Source organism: Bombina bombina, chromosome 6 (genome assembly GCF_027579735.1).
Source record: "Bombina bombina isolate aBomBom1 chromosome 6, aBomBom1.pri, whole genome shotgun sequence".
NCBI lineage: Eukaryota > Metazoa > Chordata > Amphibia > Anura > Bombinatoridae > Bombina > Bombina bombina.
The window spans coordinates 918,928,359-918,949,664 of NC_069504.1; the positions used below are offsets into that span (position 1 = coordinate 918,928,359).

General features: G+C 40.6%; 1 protein-coding gene across 1 annotated transcript in view; it reads right to left on the reverse strand.

The window, feature by feature from the left end:
• Positions 1-21,306, reverse strand: part of RANBP17 (RAN binding protein 17) — a 1,312,934-nt gene that overhangs the window by 1,207,957 nt on the left and 83,671 nt on the right. Inside the window, exon 7 of the mRNA XM_053718559.1 lies at positions 18,250-18,415. Within this exon, the coding sequence (XP_053574534.1) occupies positions 18,250-18,415 (166 nt within the window). The remainder of the gene's footprint in view (positions 1-18,249; positions 18,416-21,306) is intronic.

The following is a 21,306-nucleotide window of genomic DNA, read 5'->3' on the forward strand; positions in this document are numbered from 1 at the left end:
GAGATATGATCTCCAACGCCCAGGGATCCTGAACATCTCTTGCCCATGCCTGGGCGAAGAGAGAGAGTCTACCCCCTACTAGATCTGTTGTCGGATAGGGGGCCGCTCCTTCATGCTGTCTTAGAGGCAGTAGCAGGCTTTCTGGCCTGCTTGCCCTTGTTCCAGGACTGGTTAGGTTTCCAGGCCTGCTCGGATTGAGCAAAAGTTCCCACTTGTTTTGAAGCAGAGGAAGTTGATGCTGTACCTGCCTTGAAATTTCGAAAGGCACGAAAATTAGACTGTTTGGCCTTTGATTTGGCCCTGTCCTGAGGAAGGGTATGACCCTTACCTCCAGTAATGTCAGCAATAATTTCTTTCAAACCAGGCCCGAATAAGGTCTGCCCCTTGAATGGAATGTTGAGTAATTTAGACTTTGAAGTCACATCAGCTGACCAGGATTTGAGCCATAGCGCCCTACACGCCTGGATGGCGAATCCGGAATTCTTAGCCGTTAGTTTAGTCAAATGGACAATGGCATCAGAAACAAATGAGTTAGCTAGCTTAAGAGTTCTAAGCTTGTCAACAATTTCAGTCAATGGAGCTGTCTGGATGGCCTCTTCCAGGGCCTCAAACCAGAATGCCGCCGCCGCAGCAGTGACAGGCGCAATGCATGCAAGGGGCTGTAAAATAAAACCTTGTTGAATAAACATTTTCTTAAGGTAACCCTCTAATTTTTTATCCATTGGATCTGAAAAAGCACAACTGTCCTCAACCGGGATAGTGGTACGCTTTGCTAAAGTAGAAACTGCTCCCTCCACCTTAGGGACAGTCTGCCATAAGTCCCGTGTAGTGGCATCTATTGGAAACATTTTTCTAAATATAGGAGGTGGGGAAAAGGGCACACCGGGCCTATCCCACTCCTTACTAATAATTTCTGTAAGCCTTTTAGGTATTGGAAAAACATCAGTACTCACCGGCACTGCATAGTATTTATCCAGCCTACACAATTTCTCTGGCACTGCAATTGTGTCACAGTCATTCAGAGCAGCTAATACCTCCCCAAGCAATACACAGAGGTTCTCAAGGTTAAGTTTAAAATTAGAAATCTCTGAATCAGGTCTCCCCGATTCAGAGACGTCACCCACAGACTGAAGCTCTCCGTCCTCAGGTTCTGCATATTGTGACGCAGTATCAGACATGGCTCTTACAGCATCTACGCGCTCTGTATCTCGTCTAACCCCAGAGCTATCGCGCTTGCCTCTCAATTCAGGCAATCTGGATAATACCTCTGACAGGGTATTATTCATGATTGCAGCCATGTCCTGCAAAGTAATCGCTATGGGCGTCCCTGATGTACTTGGCGCCATATTAGCGTGCGTCCCTTGAGCGGGAGGCGAAGGGTCCGACACGTGGGGAGAGTTAGTCGGCATAACTTCCCCCTCGACAGACCCCTCTGGTGACAATTCTTTTATAGATAAAGACTGATCTTTACTGTTTAAGGTGAAATCAATACATTTAGTACACATTCTCCTATGGGGCTCCACCATGGCTTTTAAACATAATGAACAAGTATCCTCTGTTTCAGACATGTTTGTACAGACTAGCAATGAGACTAGCAAGCTTGGAAAACACTTTAAAGCAAGTTAACAAGCAATATAAAAAAACGTTACTGTGCCTTTAAGAGAAACAAATTTTGACAAAATTTGAAATAACAGTGAAAAAAGGCAGTTACACTAACAAAGTTTTTACAGTGCATGTAACAAGTCAGCAAAGCATTGCACCCACTTGCAAATGGATGATTAACCCCTTAATAACAAAAACATAATAATGACAAAAACGTTTTTTAAACAGTCACAACAACTGCCACAGTCTTCTGTGATTGTTACCCTCCTCAAACACGACTTTGAAGCCTTTTGAGCCCTTCAGAGATGTCCTGTATCATGCAGAGGGAAGCTGAATGTCTCTGTCAGTATTTTTATCTGCACAGAAAAGCACTAAAATAGGCCCTTCCCACTCATATTGCAACAGTGGAAAGCCTTTTACTAGGCAAAAATCAAGCCAGCCATGTGGAAAAAAAACTAGGCCCCAATAAGTTTTGTTACCAAACATATATAAAAACGATTAACATGCCAGCAAACGTTTTATATTACACTTTTATAAGAGTATGTATCTCTGTTAATAAGCCTGATACCAGTCGCTATCACTGCATTTAAGGCTTAACTTACATTAATCCGGTATCAGCAGCATTTTTCTAGCAAATTCCATCCCTAGAAATATATTAACTGCACATACCTTATTGCAGGAAAACCTGCACGCCATTCCCCCTCTGAAGTTACCTCACTCCTCAGAATATGTGAGAATGGCAGTGGATCTTAGTTACTTCTGCTAAGATCATAGAAATCACAGGCAGATTCTTCTTCTAATGCTGCCTGAGATGAAACAGTACACTCCGGTACCATTTAAAAATAACAAACTTTTGATTGAAGTTAAAAAACTAACTATAATACACCACTCTCCTCTTACTACGTCCATCTTTGTTGAGAGTTGCAAGAGAATGACTGGATATGGCAGTTAGGGGAGGAGCTATATAGTAGCTCTGCTGTGGGTGATCCTCTTGCAACTTCCTGTTGGGAAGGAGAATACCCCACAAGTAATGGATGATCCGTGGACTGGATACACTTAACAAGAGAAATATTGCAGGCTGTCTCCTCACAATAACAACTTCTACTGAAGCTCCAAGACAAGCTAGATGATTTTGAGAATAGGAGCAGGAGGAATAATCTCAGATCAAAAACAGTTCCAGAGGAGGTGACCCACAAGGAGCTCTTGGCATACATCTCTCAACTATTCAGCCAAATCACAGGATTCTCTCCAGATTATGTGTTCCATGTCGAAAGGGCCCACAGGGCCTTAAAAGCAAAACCAAAGAACGGTCTCCCTCCGCGAGATGTGGTAATCAAGCTCACCTTCTTTCCAGATAAAGAAAAGATTCTCCAAGCTGCTAGGAAGAACCCCACCTTCAAGTTCCAAGGTAATGTGATACAGTTTTATCAGGACTTAGGTCTCCTACCCTGCAATGCAGAAGCGCTTTGAGGCCCCTCACTGCACTCTTGAGGAAGCAACAAATCCAATATAGATGGGGCTTCCCCTTTGCCTTATTTATAATTAAGGATACCAAGATCATAACCATCAAAGAACCAGAGGATATACCGGAAGTCTGTAAGGTGCTAGGCCTCAAAACTCCACAATTTCCTCTACAGGACTTATCTCCGACACACAGACCGCCATCTGACCAATTATCAGCCCAAACCAAATGGCACAAGATTACCCACAAAAGGCAAAAGACAAAAGAATCCAGAGAAAAAAAAGACGCTTAACCAACTCCTCTAGGCCATATGTAGCAGGAGAGAGAGACATTATTGCCTTATGACCACCTCCGGTGGCAGATCTGGTGGTGGTCTGGGGACGTGGTCTTTCTCTGGGGTTGTGCTTGTGACTGTTGGGTTACGCAAACCTTGAAGTCTTTATGACCAGTGACTTTATTGCTTACCACAATACAGAAATATTGTTTACAGTATTTAATTGTTGTTTTCATATTGATGCTGATACCCCCGCACCCCCCTCTAACAAGAGGGAAAGTAGCGAGTATTCAATACTCAAAATGTTCTTCTCTACAAAATAGTTGTCCTTTTCAGTGACACCTCCACGATGCCTCTCAGCGAGATCCAGGTTTATCTATTAAACTTTAAGTCTAGTGATAAAAATGTCTACTTAAAAGGTAATGAATTACACTCTCAGCATACACATAACACTAATACAGGAGTTTAGTGGTTATAATGTCCTCTAATATAAAAGGTAGTATCTCACAACGTCACAGGGCTGAATACAGATACCAAACGCAGAGTAGCGATGACACAGTACACATCACTAAACGCTAACCTTTTATTCTTACAGGAAACACATTTCCTCAAATCAACTATTCCCAAATATTGGGCAAAACACTTCTCCACCCATTACCTGGCCACAGCGACTACTAAGAAAAGAGGAGTATAGAGACTGATACATGGCGCCATGGGCTTCACCCATGAATGCACTATAGCAGACCCAGAGGGGCGATATATGATAGTCAGGGGACAGATGTTAGATACAGACATAACCCTTTGTAACTTATACGTCCTTAACGAGAATCAACACACCTTTTTTAAAGCATATTGCCCAGCTCCTGACTCAATGGTCACAGACTAAAATTATACTAGCAGGGGACTTTAATATTACTATGACTCAACTACGATCTGTCAACAATAACCCCTTAACTAACAAAAACCTCTGACATAATCGCCTTTTCAAAGCAATCCGAGATTCATTAGCCCCGCACTCCCTAGTTGATACTTGTTACACATTATACGGTGAAACTAATGATACCACATTCTATTCTGCAGCCCATAGATCGTATATAACATTAGACTATATATATATATATATATCAGTCAGATATAACAGTCAATGCTGCAGAGCTCAAATATCCATGCCTGCGTATGGTCAGACCATTCTATTGTCTCTTTGTCTATTGGGGGGTTGCGGGACACCCAGCGTAGCGGAACTTGGATATTCCACCCATTACTCCTGAAAGACCCCCAGATACATGACAACATCCTTCGCGCACTGGTAGAATATTGGGGAATTAATATCGACACTACAGTGAATCCGATTCATACTTGGGCAGCAAACAAGGTGGTAGTAAGGGGGCTACTTATACAAGAGAAAGTTAAGCTAAACAAGAGACACAAAAACCAAATTAGGCAGCTACACGAAGAGGTGGAGGCCCTAGAGAGACAACATAAACTGACACGGAGCCCGACGCTACTACATAACCTCCAGACTAAGAAGACATTAGCTTCAATACTTAATTCCCAAGCCGCCAGGGCAATACATAAACTCAAAGCACAATACTTTGTCTATGCTAACAAGCCTGACAGATATATGGCCCATAAGATTAGGGAAAGATGCAGAGCTTCAGCTATTCCACTAATAGAAACTGTAAGTGGATCTATGACTTCCCATCCACAGGCCATAGTGGACACCTTTGCGACTTTTTATAGTAAATTATATGATGGGGAGAAGGTTAGTCACAACTCAACGCCCTAAACGCCCCGATTTCCAATATGGAAGTACTAAGGGCCGTCAAGGACCATAAACCAGGCAAAGTGGCTGGCCCAGATGGGTTCACAGGGGAATACTACAAACTGTTCCGTAGTGCATTGCTCCCCCATCTGACCAAATTTTGTAATTATATTTTAGAAGGAAACCCCATTCCAAGGGAATTATTGCTTGCAAAATTAGTGGTAATTCCAAAACCAGACAAAGACCACAAAAAGTGCCAACACTACAGACCAATATCATTGATTAACCAGGACCTGAACATTTTTACCAAGATTCTGGCTAACCGCCTGAAAGTGCTCTTACCTGGCTTGATACAGGTGGGGTTTATAAAGGACAGGGAGGCCCCAGATAATATACAAAGGACCATTGACCTTGTCCACTACTTAGGTGAATCCCGAACGTCTTCTTTGCTGTTGGTGCTGGATGCGGAGAAGGCGTTCGACAGAATAGACTGGGGACACATGGTCATGGTCTTACAAAAGATGGGTTTTGACATCTCCTTCATGACAGCAATACAGGCAATTTACTCTGAACCTCAGGCACAGGTGTCTGCGGGAGAATACAAATCGGGTATTTTTCCCATTCTCAATTGTACCAGACAGGGGTGTCCCCTGTCGCCATTGTTATTCGCCCTCTGTATCGAGCGACTAGCAGCAACTATTAGGATGCACCCAGACATTGCGGGAGTCAGACTGGCAGATAAGGAATACAAATAAGCCCTTTTTGCGGATGACGTGTTATTAACGATCACTAAGCCTCTCATATCTCCCCCTAGCCTGTATGGGGTCCTGGACGTGTTCTCTAGAGTCTCAGGGTACAAGATAAATGCGAAGCCCTCCCCATAGCCATCCTGAACCAAACTCAGAAATTACTAGAAATAAACTATTTCAAATGGGTGAAACATACCCTTAGATACTTGGGAATTAGCTTACCTTCTCAGCCTCAGCTCTTGTACAAGTACAATTATACTCTGTTATTTCTCCAGGTCAAAAAAGACCTGATGAAATTAACTATAAAACTATAACTTTTCTTGGTTGGGTAGGCTGGCTGCAATAAAAATGAATGTCCTACCACGTATATTGTACCTGTTCAGAGCTCTACCTATTAGAATAGTTAAAACAGATTTAGAAAAGATGCAATCGGAACTGTTGTCCTTTATTAGAGGACCTAAGACGGCTAGGATCACTAAAACAATAGACAAAAACACTGGGGGGGTGCCCCAAATCTGATTAATTACTATAGAGCAGCCAGAGCGGCAAAAGACTCTATGCTACTAAAGAGGTCAGGGGAAGCAGTGTGGACTTCCCTTGAGGCAGCAATAGGGGCCTGGAAATACCCAGACTCGGCTGTTTGGAACCCACGTGTTGCACCCACAACGGATACCCCATCTAAAACCTATACACTGGAACTGACTATAGACTTATGGGCGAAATTGAGGAGGAGAGGGGACCTTTTCCCTGACCATTCCTTGCTGACACCACTTAGATACTTATTACAGGGAGATGCGCGGGCGCAGTTGGGGAAATGGGAAAACAAGGGATTATATAGGGTAGCAGACATTCTAGAAAACAAGACAATTCTATCTTTTTCCCAATTGCAGGCAATAATTGACCCTCTCAAGCTCCACTGGTATCTATACCTTCAACTACGTTCTTCCCTTCAACCATTTAAAAAAAAAAAAAAACACCAAACAAGGTGTCCAGTATCTTGGAGACGTGTAGCACCGGACCCCATAGAGCCAAGCACTCCATTTCCCGACTGTATGTCGCCTTCCAATTCCCTCAGAACAAAGCTAAGACACAGATAATGCTAGCGTGGGTGGGAGATTTAGAAATAGTCAAGGAGGTGCTGGACTGGGAGTCACTATTTCAGACAGCAGATACATTTCTCGAGTGCTGACTTGAGGGAGAATACCATGAAAACCATATTCCGTTGGTACCTGACTCCAGTGAGAACCGCACACATGAGCCCTCAAGGTAGTAATTGGTGTTACAGGGGATGCGGGTGGTGGGAGTGTGGAGAAATTCCAGAGATCTGGAGACGGCTATCATCTTTTATTGGCCACCTAATCGGCGAAGAGTTTACACTCACTATACAACAGGCCCTGCTGAATGAACCTATAGACGATTTTCATAGACACTTAAAAACCTTTGTTAGAATAGTGTGTACAGCTACTAGAACCCACTATACAACAGGCCCTGCTGCATGAACCTATAGACGATTTTCATAGACACTTAAAAACCTTTGTTAGAATAGTGTGTACAGCTACTAGAAACTGCATAGCAAAATGTTGGAAAACTGGTGCCCCATCCTGGCTAGAAGAATAAAAATAGAAACAACACATATATAGTATGTACGAAACAGCAGCTGTTATTTTGAACAATAGGGACTTAGTCAATAATGTTTGGTACTACTGGTTGAACAAGGAGAGGCGGAGGTTGTGATCAAGACTAAACTTTTAAGCAGAAAGAGGTATTGTGATATATGTTTTCACAGCAATATATTTGATTTCAAACTTGGTGTCACTGACTCCTACCCTATCCCCTCCTTCCCCTCCTTCCCCCATTAAGGTTTGATGTTATTGTTTTATATTTATTGATGTAAAATATCTATATGTAAGATAGAACACATTGTAGATTTGAGTAGAAAAGATGGAATAATGGGATCAGCGGGTTAAAGACCTCTCACAGAAGGACTCACTAGACAGAGATATTTATGTTTAGAAGAATCAGAAGAGTTTAAGAATGGGAGTCCAATGCTATGCTTATAATTGACAAGACGTTTAAGTTTCTCTTTATTTTGCATGTGGTCTTTGATCTAGGGTGCCCTATGTTTTAATCTGCATTGTGTATGATGTTTATGCTTTATGTAAACCTCAATAAAAATATTTAAACATAAAATAGCAAACTCTAAAAGTAAATTCAAAATTAAACTTTTTTATGATTGAGACAGAGCATGTCATTTAAAGACATTTTTAAATGTTTCTATTATCAAATTTACTTTGTCCTCTTGGAATCCTTTCTTAAAAATATTATGTAAATATTCTCAAAAGCAGCAGTGCTAGTGCTGGTGATTGGTGTTTTCACACATTTGTCTTATCATTGGCTCTGGGGCTGTCTTTAACTGTGTGTTTTTAATTGCAGGGGGTTAAACACATACTTATATACAAGCAAAAGTGCAACATTAAAATCCTCTAACATATTAGAGTATTTTCTTTTTGCACTTTTATATCCCTATAAGAATTGGTATGCTGAGAAACAAAAATGTGTACATATTATACTAGAAGTAAATACAGTTAGGGCATTTAAAAAGGGACACATGTCTGGCCTGTATTCCAACAAAATGGATCTGAAATTAAACAGTCAATGGGTTAAAAAAATATTGTACAAACCATTAAGAATTACAGCAGTTTTCAAACAAACTCCCCCATTTTCAGAGGCTTAAAACTTTTGGACAAAGTAACATATCTATAAATAAAAGGAACATTCTTAAAAGAAACATTATAGCGATTTTAAAAATAAAATCTATTAAAAAGTTTAAGTTTTCTGATATATCAGTTAGGTATAATTTGTTTTATATTTTATGGTGTTAATGTTATATCCCTTAGAAATAGTTTAAGATTTAATTTCCCACGGGAATGTATTTCCAGTTTCCAATAATTTGTGGCATACACATGACTGCTATACACCACAGAACATGCGCAGTTTCAAGTTATCTTCATCACACATATATACTGTATATATACACTTTTTGGACTTAAAGTGGGCCCACTCATAATATACTTTAATAAGGTGGATGATCACCATAAGCATAGTTTTTAAACTCTTTGGCACCAACTGATAGCTACACATTTTTATTTATTTTTATATATATTTTTAGATAATAAAAGCACAGGTAGTCCTCAGTTTACGCTAGGGTTAGGTTCCAGGAGGAATGGTTGTAAATCGAAACCGTTGTAAATTGAAACCCAGTTTATAATGTAAGTCAATGGGAAGTGAGGGAGCTAGGTTCATGCCCCTCTCAAAATTGTCATAAGTAACACCCAATACATTAATTTTAAAGGTTTTAAATGAAGACTTTAAAGGCTAAACAGCATTATAAAACTAATAATATAGAGTGTATCATCAGCAAACTAAGTTTAATGAACAAAAACATTTGCTAAACATCACCTAATAAAATAATTACACAACAGATTGCATCATCATCATCAAACTAAGTTTAATGAACAAAAACGTTTTTTTACTTGCATTTTTCTGCAATCAGTTCTCTGCATTGTTAGCATGTTAGATAATATTGGGTCTGCACCTATTCTATGCATTTCAATCTGCAGTGATTAATAAGCAGTTAGGCACCCTCATTTCAAGCAGCTGGACAGGAATATAATAGAGAAGTGGCTGCAAGATTTTGCTCGATGGGTCTTGTCTGATCTGTATACACAGATCAATTTCAGGCTGTTAAACTAGCTTAACTTTGCTGAAACACAAACTGACAGCTCCACCTACTGGCTATTTTAATTAGTGCACTGATTTTTAATGCATTTCAATAGCAGTCCCATGACTCTGAAAAAAAAAGGAAATTTATGCTTACCTGATAAATTGATTTCTTCTATGATATGACGAGTCCACGGATTCATCCTTTACTTGTGGGATATTATCCTCCTGCTAACAGGAAGTGGCAAAGAGCACCACAGCAGAGCTGTCTATATAGCTCCTCCCTTGACTCCACCCCCCAGTCATTCGACCGAAGGTATAGGAAGAAAAAGGAGAAACTAAAAGGTGCAGAGGTGACTGAAGTTTTAAACCAAAAAATATAATTTGTCTTAAATTGACAGGGCGGGCCGTGGACTTGTCGTATCATAGAAGAAATCAATTTATCAGGTAAGCATAAATGTCCTTTTCTTCTATAAGATATGAGTCCACGGATTCATCCTTTACTTGTGGGATACAATACCAAAGCTATAGGACACGGATGAACGGGAGGGACAAGACAGATACCTAAACAGAAGGCACCACTGCTTGTAGAACTTTTCTACCAAAAATAGCCTCCGAAGAAGCAAAAGTATCAAATTTGTAAAATTTGGAAAATGTATGAAGGGAAGACCAAGTCGCAGCCTTACAAATCTGTTCAACAGAAGCATCGTTTTTAAAAGCCCATGTGGAAGCCACCGCTCTAGTACAATGAGCTGTAATTTTTTCAGGAGGCTGCTGTTCAGCAGTCTCGTATGCCAAACGGATGATGCTTTTCAGCCAAAAAGAAAGAGAGGTAGCCGTAGCTTTTTGACCTCTAAGTTTTCCAGAACAGACAACAAACAGAGAAGATGTTTGACGGAAATCCTTGGTCGCTTGCAAGTAAAACTTCAAGGCACGAACCACGTCCAAGTTATGCAACAGACGCTCCTTCTTAGAAGACAGGTTAGGACACAGAGAAGGAACAACAATTTCCTGATTAATATTCTTATTAGAAACAACCTTAGGAAGGAATCCAGGTTTAGTACGCAAAACCACATTATCAGAATGGAATATAAGATAAGGAGAGTCGCATTGTAACGCAGATAGCTCAGAAACTCTTCGAGCAGAAGAGATAGCTACTAAAAACAGAACTTTCCAAGATAGAAGTTTAATATCTATGGAATGCATGGGTTCAAACAGAACCCCTTGAAGAACTTTTAGAACTAAATTCAAACTCCATGGCGGAGCAACAGGTTTAAAAACAGGCTTAATTCTAACCAAAGCCTGGCAAAACGACTGAACGTCTGGGACATCAGCCAGACGCTTGTGTGATAAGATTGACAAAGCAGAAATCTGTCCCTTTAAGGAACTAGCTAATAACCCCTTCTCCAATCCTTCTTGGAGAAAGGACAAAATCCTAGGAATCCTGATCTTACTCCATGAGTAGCCTTTGGATTTGCACCAATAAAGATATTTACGCCATATCTTATGATAAATTTTCCTAGTGACAGGCTTTCAAGCCTGAATTAAGGTATCAATGACCGACTCAGAGAATCCCCGCTTAGATAAAATCAAGCGTTCAATCTCCAGGCAGTCAGCCGCAGAGAAACTAGATTTGGATGTTGGAACGGACCCTGAATGAGAAGGTCCTGTCTCAGTGGCAGTTTCCACGGTGGCAGAGATGACATTTCCACCAGGTCTGCATACCAAGTCCTGCGTGGCCACGCAGGCGCTATCAAGATTACCGAAGCCTTTTCCTGTTTGATTCTGGCAATCAGACGAGGTAGGAGAGGAAAAGGAGGAAACACATAAGCCAGGTTGAACGGCCACGGTACTGCTAGAGCATCTATCAGTACTGCTTGAGGATCCCTTGATCTGGACCCGTAACAAGGAAGTTTGGCATTCTGATGAGATGCCATCAGATCCAATTCCGGTGTGCTCCATTGATGAATCAATTGTGCAAACACCTCCGGATGGAGCTCCCACTCCCCCGGATGAAAAATCTGACGACTTAGAAAATCCGCTTCCCAGTTCTCCACTCCTGGGATATATATTGCTGATAGATGGCAAGAGTGAGTCTCTGCCCATCAAATTATTTTGGAAACCTCTATCATCGCTAGTGAACTCTTTGTTCCCCCTTGATGATTGATATATGCTACAGTCGTGATATTGTCCGTCTGGAATCTTATGAAATTGGCCGAAGCCAGCTGAGGCCATGCCTGAAGTGCGTTGAATATCACTCTCAGTTCTAGAATATTTATTGGTAGTAGGGACTCTTCCTGAGTCCACACACCCTGAGCCTTCAGGGAATTCCAGACTGCACCCCAGCCCAAGAGGCTGGCGTCCATCGTCACTATGACCCATGCTGGCCTGCGGTAGCACATTCCCTGGGACAGATGATCCTGTGACAGATGATCCTGTGACAACCACCAAAGAAGAGAGTCTCTGGTCTCTAGATCCAGAGTTATCCGCTGAGATAAATCCGCATAATCCCCATTCCACTGTCTGAGCATGCACAGTTGCAGTGGTCTGAGATGTAAGCGAGCAAACGAACTATGTCCATTGACGCTACCATTAGTCCAATTACCTCCATACACTGTGCCACTGATAGCCGAAGAATGGAATGAAGTGCTCGGCAAGTGGTTAGGATCTTTGATTTTCTGACCTCCGTCAGAAAAATTTTCATGTCTACCGAGTCTATCAGAGTTCCTAGGAATGGAACTCTTGTTAGAGGAACAAGTAAACTATTTTTTATGTTCACCTTCCACCCGTGAGTTCTTAGAAAAGCCAACACGATGTCTGTGTGAGATTTGGCTAGATGGTAAGTTGGCGCCTGAATCAAAATATCGTCCAAATAGGGCGCCACTGCTATGCCCCGCGGCCTTAGAACCGCCAGAAGGGACCCTAGCACCTTTGTGAAAAATCTGGGAGCTGTGGCCAACCCGAAAGGAAGGGCCACAAACTGGTAATGTTTGTCCAGGAAGGTGAACCTGAGGAACTGGTGATGATCTTTGTGGATAGGAATGTGAAGATACGCATCCTTCAAATCCATGGTAGTCATATATTGAACATCCTGGATCATTGGTAAAATTGTCCGAATGGTCTCAATCTTGAAGGATGGGACTCTGAGAAATTTGTTTAGAGTTTTGAGATCTAAAATCGATCTGAAGGTTCCCTCTTTTTTGGGAACCACGAACAGATTGGAGTAAAACCCCTGCCCTTGTTCTACGTTTGGAACTGGGCAGATTACACCCATGGTATATAGGTCTTCTACACAGCGTTAGAACGCCTCTCTTTTTGTCTGGTTTACAGACAAACGTGAAAGATGAAATCTCCCCCTTGGGAGAGAATCTTTGAATTCTAGACGATACCCCTGGGTCACAATTTCTAATGCCCAGGAATCCTGAACGTCTCTTGCCCAAGCCTGAGCGAAGAGAGAAAGTCTGCCCCCAACTAGATCCGGTCCCGGATCGGGGGCTGCCCCTTCATGCTGTCTTGGGAGCAGCAGGAGGCTTCTTGGCCTGTTTACCTTTATTCCAGGTCTGGTTAAGTCTCCAGACTGACTTGGATTGTGCAAAATTCCCCTCCTGCTTTGTGGCGGAGGAGGAAGTAGAGGGGCCACCTTTAAAGTTTCGAAAGGAACGAAAATTATTTTGCTTGGCCCTCATCTTAACCGTCTTGTCCTGAGGAAGGGCATGGCCCTTACCTATAGTAATGTCGGAAATGAGCTCCTTCAGTTCAGGCCCGAATAGGGTCTTACCCTTGAAAGGAATAGCTAACAGCTTAGATTTTGATTACACATCAGCAGACCAAGACTTAAGCCAAAACGCTCTACGCGCTAAATTGGCAAAGACTGCATTCTTTGCCGCTAATTTAGCCATATGAAAAACGGCATCTGTAATAAAAGAATTAGCTAGCTTGAGAGCCTTAATTCTATCTAAAATATCATCTAATGGGGTCTCAACCATAGGAGACTCCTCTAGAGCCTCAAACCAAAAAGCTGCTGCAGTAGTTACAGGAACAATGCACGCTATAGGTTGTAGAAGAAAACCCTGATGAATAAACAATTTCTTTAACAGACCCTCTAATTTTTTTATCCATAGGATCTTTGAAAGCACAACTGTCCTCAATAGGTATAGTTGTACGCTAAGCCAGGGTAGAAATAGCTCCCTCCACCTTAGGGACCGTCTTCCAGGAATCCCGAATGGTGTCAGATATGGGAAACATTTTCTTAAAAGTAGGAGGGGGAGAGAACGGAATGCCTGGTCTATCCCATTCCTTGGTAACAATGTTCGAAATTCTTCTAGGGACTGGAAAAACATTAGTGTAAGTAGGGACCTCAAGATATTTATCCATTTTAGACAATTTCTCTGGGGGAATGACAATAGGGTCACAATCATCCAGAGTCGCTAAAACCTCCCAGAGCAACAAGCGGAGGTGTTCAAGCTTAAATTTAAAGGCCGTCACATCTGAGTCTGTTTGAGGGAACAGCTTTCCTGAATCAGAAAGCTCTCCCTCAGACAGCAATTCCCCCACCCCCAAATCAGAACACCGTGAGGGTACATCGGAGATGGCCAATAAAGCATCAGAGGGCTCAGCATTTACTCTAATACCTGACCTCCTGCGCTTACCCTGTAAACCTGGCAGTTTAGATAATACCTCTGTAAAAGTAGTAGACATAACTGCAGCCATATCTTGCAGGGTGAAAGAATTAGACGCACTAGAAGTACTTGGCGTCGCTTGGGCGGGCGTTAAAGGTTGTGACACTTGAGGAGAAGTAGATGGCATAACCTGATTCTCTTCTGACTGAGAATCATCCTGAGACATACTTTTATCAGCTAAAATATGTTCTTTGCAATGTAAGGCCCTCTCAGTACGAGGGACACATTTGAAGTGGGGGTTCCACAATGGCTTCTAAACACATGGAACATTGGCATTCCTCAATGTCAGACATGTGAAAACAGGCTAGTAATGACCACAAACAGACTTGAAAACACTTTATTTTGTGAAAAAAATAATCTGAAAAAACGGTACTGCGCCTTGAAGAGAAAAAAAGCATACAATTTTTCCAAAACTGCTTTAAAACGATAAAATTATCACAATTTTATGATAAATGCATCCCAACTTGTCAGCTAAGTTTGCCCCACAAAGAAAGGAATACTTAACCCTTAAGACCAAAAAATGTTATGCTAAAAAACGTTAAATTCAATAAAAACACCCCCTGCACCTTGCCACAGCCCTGTTGTGGCGCCTACCTGCCCTCAGGGGACTGCAAAATTGGAGTAACCCTTCAATTAGGCCCAAACTGCCCTGAAAGGCCCACCAGAGTTGGAGCTTGCTGCTTGTCTGGGAAAAACAACTGCGCAACTGAAGCGCGAAAATAGGCCCCGCCCATCTCACTCGATGTCTCACAGCCTAAAATAACCGCACCAGAGCGGTCTAAAACCTAGCCATGTGGGTTCATATACCCATTTAGTGAAGCCATGTGTACCCTCCATTCTTAAAATAAAGTCAAAACGTTTGTCATAAAAAAACGTTATATTTAACTCCCAACATAGAAACGTTTGCCCACAAACATCATATCATCAGTGTCAACCATTTTTTTATAGCCCAATATACAGGTCCAGTAATACCCCTCTCTATGCATTAGGATTACTGCTTACCCTTTCCCTCATGGGGATATTGTCAGTAACACAGTCTCTCCAGAAAAAAATGACTGAACATACCTCAATGCTTGTAGCATGAAAAACGTTACTCACACTGAAGTTTCTTAAGTACTCCTCAGCCATTCTGTGGGAACTACTCTGGATCTTAGTAACAACTGCTAAGATCATCAGTCTCCAGGCAGGAGTCTTCATCCATCTGCTGCCTGCGACAAAATAGCACTCACCGGTACCATTTAAAATAAAAAAGTCTTGCTTGAAGAAAATAAAAACTAACATTTTATCACCTCTTTCACTTTACCCTTCCTATTGCTTGACTTGAGAATGACTGGGGGGTGGAGTCAAGGGAGGAGCTATATAGACATCTCTGCTGTGGTGCTCTTTGCCACTTCCTGTTAGCAGGAGGATAATTTCCCACAAGGATGAATCCGTGGACTCGTCGTATCTTATAGAAGAAAGGTTGTTATTCTGAAACGGCGCAAATTGACCCGGCGTAAACCGAGGGCCACCTGTATTTTGATACTACCCGTTTTCTCTTGGGTAGTAATTAATTAATTTTGATTATGGTAAAGACTTGGTTGCAAGATATGGGAACTGCAGATAATATTTTAATAGCAGATATTGTGTATTATATATTTTTCCATGTCTCCCAATTAGACTTTTTTATGGATTTTTAATACTTGGTTGAAAATCATTTGCAATAAATTACTTCCTGAAGTCTGGAACCCATTGACATTGAAATTCTAGATTTCTTCCTTTGTGATGCTTTGCCAAGCATTTACTGTAGCTGTCTTGTTTGTGGGTCTTTCTGCCTTCAGTTTTGTCTTCAGCAAGTGAAATGCATCTTCAATTGGCTTAAGTTCCGGTTACTGGCTTGACCAGTACAGAATATTCCACACTTTGCCTCAAAAAGCTATTTGGTTGTTGTTTTGGGTTCCTGTCCATCTGTACTGTGAAGAGCTGTCCTACCAGTTTTTGCAGCATTTGGCTGAATCTAAGCAGATGGCATGGCCCTATACACTTCATAATTCACCCTGCTGCTTTTGTCAGCTGTCATATCATAAACACTAGGGACCTAGTTCTATTGGCAGCTGTATATGCCTATATACCATAATACTGCCTCAACTATTTTTTTTAAAGATGATGTGGTATGCTTTAGATCACGAGCTGTTGATTCCCTTCTCCATACTTTTCTTTTACCATCATTCTTGTTAATCTTTATTTAATGCGTCTAAAGACTATTATACTTTGTATATGTTTTCTATTCCTGAGGCTTAAAAGTAGTTTGCACCTTGTGGCAAACCATTTTTATTTATTTTCATGAAGACTTTGATACGCCTACCTCCTGGAAAGTGTTCTTGATTTGGCTAGATGTTGTGATGGTTTCTTTTTTCACCATAAAGAATTTTGCCATCATTCACCACAGCCGTTTTACAAGGTCATCCAGGCCATTTGGTGTTGCTGAGCTCACCAGTGTGTTCTGTTGTTTTAAAGTGACTGCAAACTTTAACGAATTAAAGCCCAGTATCAAATACTCCTCTTTAAAAACAGGGGTACTTTAATTCATTACATTTTACAATGATGCTTATTTTTTAAAATACTTACCTTTGCATAACGCCAATCCTCCGCCCGCAGCTCCTGCTTTCTTTAGCAGATCAATGACGAATCCAGCTTCTTCCAATTGTTGCGTTGCCCCACGAGATGGACGCCAAAGGGGGCACACAATGATAATACTTCTATTATCAAATTTGCTTAGTTCCTTTGATATTCTGTGTTGTACAGATACCTAGGTAGGCATCTGGAGCACTACATGGCAGGAAATAGTGCTGCCAACTAATGCTCTTACAAATGGATAACATTCTTGCAAAACTGAAGCCATTTAGTGCTCCAAGAATTGGCCGGCTCCTAAGCATATGTCCCTTTTTCAACAAAAGATACCAAGAGAACTAAGAAAATTCCTATTAGTAAATTAGAAAGTTGTTTAAAATGTCATGCTCTATCTGAATCACGAAAAAAAAGTTTGGGTTTCATGTGTCTTTAAAAATAAACAAAAAAAACACCCAATTCAATATCACTGTCAGAAAAAAGGGTACGGTTGGGGTCAGTTTGTAAACACTTAGGGTACAACTGCTGTGGTTGTACCCTACATGGGTCATATTTACACCTTAAGGAACTAATATGTAACATTTAGGGGTAAATAAGGTACAAATATGTTTCCAACTGTCAAAGGGTCTATGTCTGCACCATTTAACCACATAAAAAAAGAACAATCACTTGTGTGACCAAAAGGTTGAAGGGAATGGGTGGTTCAAGGCTACCAAAACCTTCAAGTTCATTTAATTTGTTCCTATACAGTGATAGAGTCTTAGGACCTGCTTTCTGGCTACACTTTCCAAACTTCAGTGTGGCTACTGTAAGTTTTTTGTTTGTGTTTTTTTTTTATGTTGTTTAAAGCTAGACAAATACTTGTATACTTGTCTTACTAAGCAAGAGCACAGTAGGTGAATGTGTATTTGAATGTTAGCATTTGATGGAACAGCATTTTAGCAATTTTAATATGCTGTGTTGAATACAAAGTTGCCATCATGATGTAAAAAGGGGTCGTCACTGGGGCAGTACCCTTAAAAGGCCACATTTGCACCATTTTAAAGGGAACACTATGGTACCATAGCACTGAGGTCCAATTTAGTCACCAAAGGTACATATTTGCATTTGAAATGTACAATCTGCAAGGGTACCAATATTCACCCATGTTAAAGAGTACAGCGGGTGTACCTTTGAGGGTACTGCCCTGTTGTACCTTTGAGGGTACTGCCCTGTTGTACCCTAAAGGTACAATTTTTGCACATGACAGTGTATAGGCTACAAGATGAATTGGTAGAAAAGAGAACCTTTGTGGTTGTGGAGATGAGCATTACTCTTAAAATATCTTGTTATTTTTGTGATTTAATCAGTTAACACACATTATAATTTTTCAAGATCAAATGCTTGTTACTTACTTGTTCGCCATGTTGTTGGAATTTGAACAGTGCAAAGATCATCTGCAGATTCATCAGCTGAACTGCCAATGAAATCAAAACTGAGACAATTGAGGACGAGTTTCAAGAGGTGCATTACAAGACCTTGCTGATTCTGATCCTGAAGACCTAAAGGCTTGGCCAGAACCTGAATAATAAATAAATATTAAAAATGTAACTGAAATAAAAGGCTTAAAAACATCCAATGAAAATAACTTTGCAATATATCATTATTTAGTATGCTTGCTTCTCCAGGATTCTAAATCTGAATGCTGTATTTGTTTCCATTGCCCTAGAGAGGCTGGAATGCATTTTGTGGAATTCAAAACCCATACTCCTGCATTCTGCACAGTGATTGCTTGATATGCAGCATAACTAATTTACATCTGTCTCTAACTGGTCCCAATCAAAGAAGGTAAGACAAACTACATAAAAAAGGCTTATCAAGAAGCATGTTGATGGACTGCAAAGCAATGCAGATGTTTGTAAGCAGATCTGTACAATGCACTGATTATCTTCCAGTGCACATATAAAAATGTCTTTAATAGCCCTTAAGCTCTCCATTGCTTTGGTTACATCAACTGTTGAAAATCCATTATATAGATTGTCTCCTGTATAATAAAACATTCTCGTTTACCCTGTCATTAAACCAGTAGGGTGGTATTGCACCAGCATTTCTCAAGAACTGCTGGTGCAATGATAAATGCCGACAGCGTATGCTGTCGGCATTTATCAATGTGCGGCGGACATGATACGCTACATTGTATCATGTCCGTCCGCACAATAATAAATTGACCCCATAGACTCCCTCTATGAGTACATATATCATTGTGACTTATTCTGAAATACTATATCAATTGCACTGTTCTATACTGTACTACTATCCTTTTGCGATTTTTGGCTAAGGTTTTACAACTTGGAGGTATGGAACGATGTAGCAAATCCTGAGGGAATTATGTTTTTTAATTCACTGGTTTAGCTCCATTTGTTCACATTTATATTATCAATTGACCTGTTAATTAGGGGTTAGTATATTATAATTAATAACTTCTCCCATGACCAAGGGATAGGTACTTAAAGGGTCTGCTAAGAATGGTTGCTTGGAGGGTTGTTGATCTGCTGAGGGCCTGTTAAGGTCCATTATTTTGCTAGAACTACTAGTGTTGAAACCTGCTTCGCTTTTTGAGACAGACTGACAACCTTTCACTTATCTACTTATAAGTAGAGGGAAAAACATGGTGATGTCTAAAACTGGCTCTCCAAAAATACTAATATTAATCTGATTCATGTTTTGCATTTACCTGAAGTGTTAATAGTTACTACTACTTTTTCTTAGTCAAAATGTTGTCATTTCTCTCATATGGACTTACTTTTCAACAATAATACTAGGTCAACCAAGAATCTGGTAATAACAATTTACTGTGATTATTAGCTAACCTAAGTTCTTACTGGCTGTGCTGAGAATTTAAAAATAACAAAGTGTTTCTGTTATCCATGCAACTATTTCCCAATAGGAATGATTCTGGAAATTTGTTAGGTTATAATTTTGATTAATTTCAGACTCCTCCAAGAAATATTTCTTGGTGGAGTCTGAATGCAGTTGTTCCTTGCAGTTTGAGGTCTTGTGACTCGTGTCCTATGCTTGATAATGATTTTTTCTTGATCAGACCATACTAAGGCCTAGATTTGGAGTTCGGCGGTAGCCGTCAAAACCAGCGTTAGAGGCTCCTAACGCTGGTTTTGGGCGCCCGCTGGTATTTGGAGTCAGTGATTAAAGGGTCTAACGCTCACTTTTCAGCCGCGACTTTTCCATACCGCAGATCCCCCTACGCCATTTGCGTAGCCTATCTTTTCAATGGGATCTTTCTAACGCCGGTATTTAGAGTCGTTTCCGAAGTGAGCGTTAGAGCTCTAACGACAAAATTCCAGCCGCCTGAAAATAGCAGGAGTTAAGAGCTTTCTGGCTAACGCCGGTTCATAAAGCTCTTAACTACTGTACCCTAAAGTACACTAACACCCATAAACTACCTATGTACCCCTAAACCGAGGTCCCCCCACACCGCCGCCACTCGATTAAAATTTTTAACCCCTAATCTGCCGACCGCCACCTACGTTATATTTATGTACCCCTAATCTGCTGCCCCTAACCCCGCCGACCCCTGTATTACATTTATTAACCCCTAACTTGCCCCCCACAACGTCGCCGCCAGCTACTTACAATAATTAACCCCTAATCTTCCGACCGCAAATCGCCGCCACCTACGTTATCCCTATGTACCCCTAATCTGCTGCCCCTAACATCGCCGACCCCTATATTATATTTATTAACCCCTAATCTGCCCCCCTCAACGTCGCCGACACCTGCCTACACTTATTAACCCCTAATCTGCCGAGCGGACCTGAGCGCTACTATAATAAATGTATTAACCCCTAATCCGCCTCACTAACCCTATCATAAATAGTATTAACCCCTAATCTGCCCTCCCTAACATCGCCGACACCTAACTTCAATTATTAACCCCTAATCTGCCGACCGGAGCTCACCGCTATTCTAATAAATGTATTAACCCCTAAAGCTAAGTCTAACCCTAACACTAACACCCCCCTAAGTTAAATATAATTTAAATCTAACGAAATAAATTAACTCTTATTAAATAAATTATTCCTATTTAAAGCTAAATACTTACCTGTAAAATAAATCCTAATATAGCTACAATATAAATTATAATTATATTATAGCTATTTTAGGATTAATATTTATTTTACAGGCAACTTTGTAATTATTTTAACCAGGTACAATAGCTATTAAATAGTTAAGAACTATTTAATAGTTACCTAGTTAAAATAATAACAAATTTACCTGTAAAATAAATCCTAACCTAAGTTATAATTAAACCTAACACTACCCTATCAATAAAATAATTAAATAAACTACCTACAATTACCTACAATTAACCTAACACTACACTATCAATAAATTAATTAAACACAATTCCTACAAATAAATACAATTAAATAAACTAGCTAAAGTACAAAAAA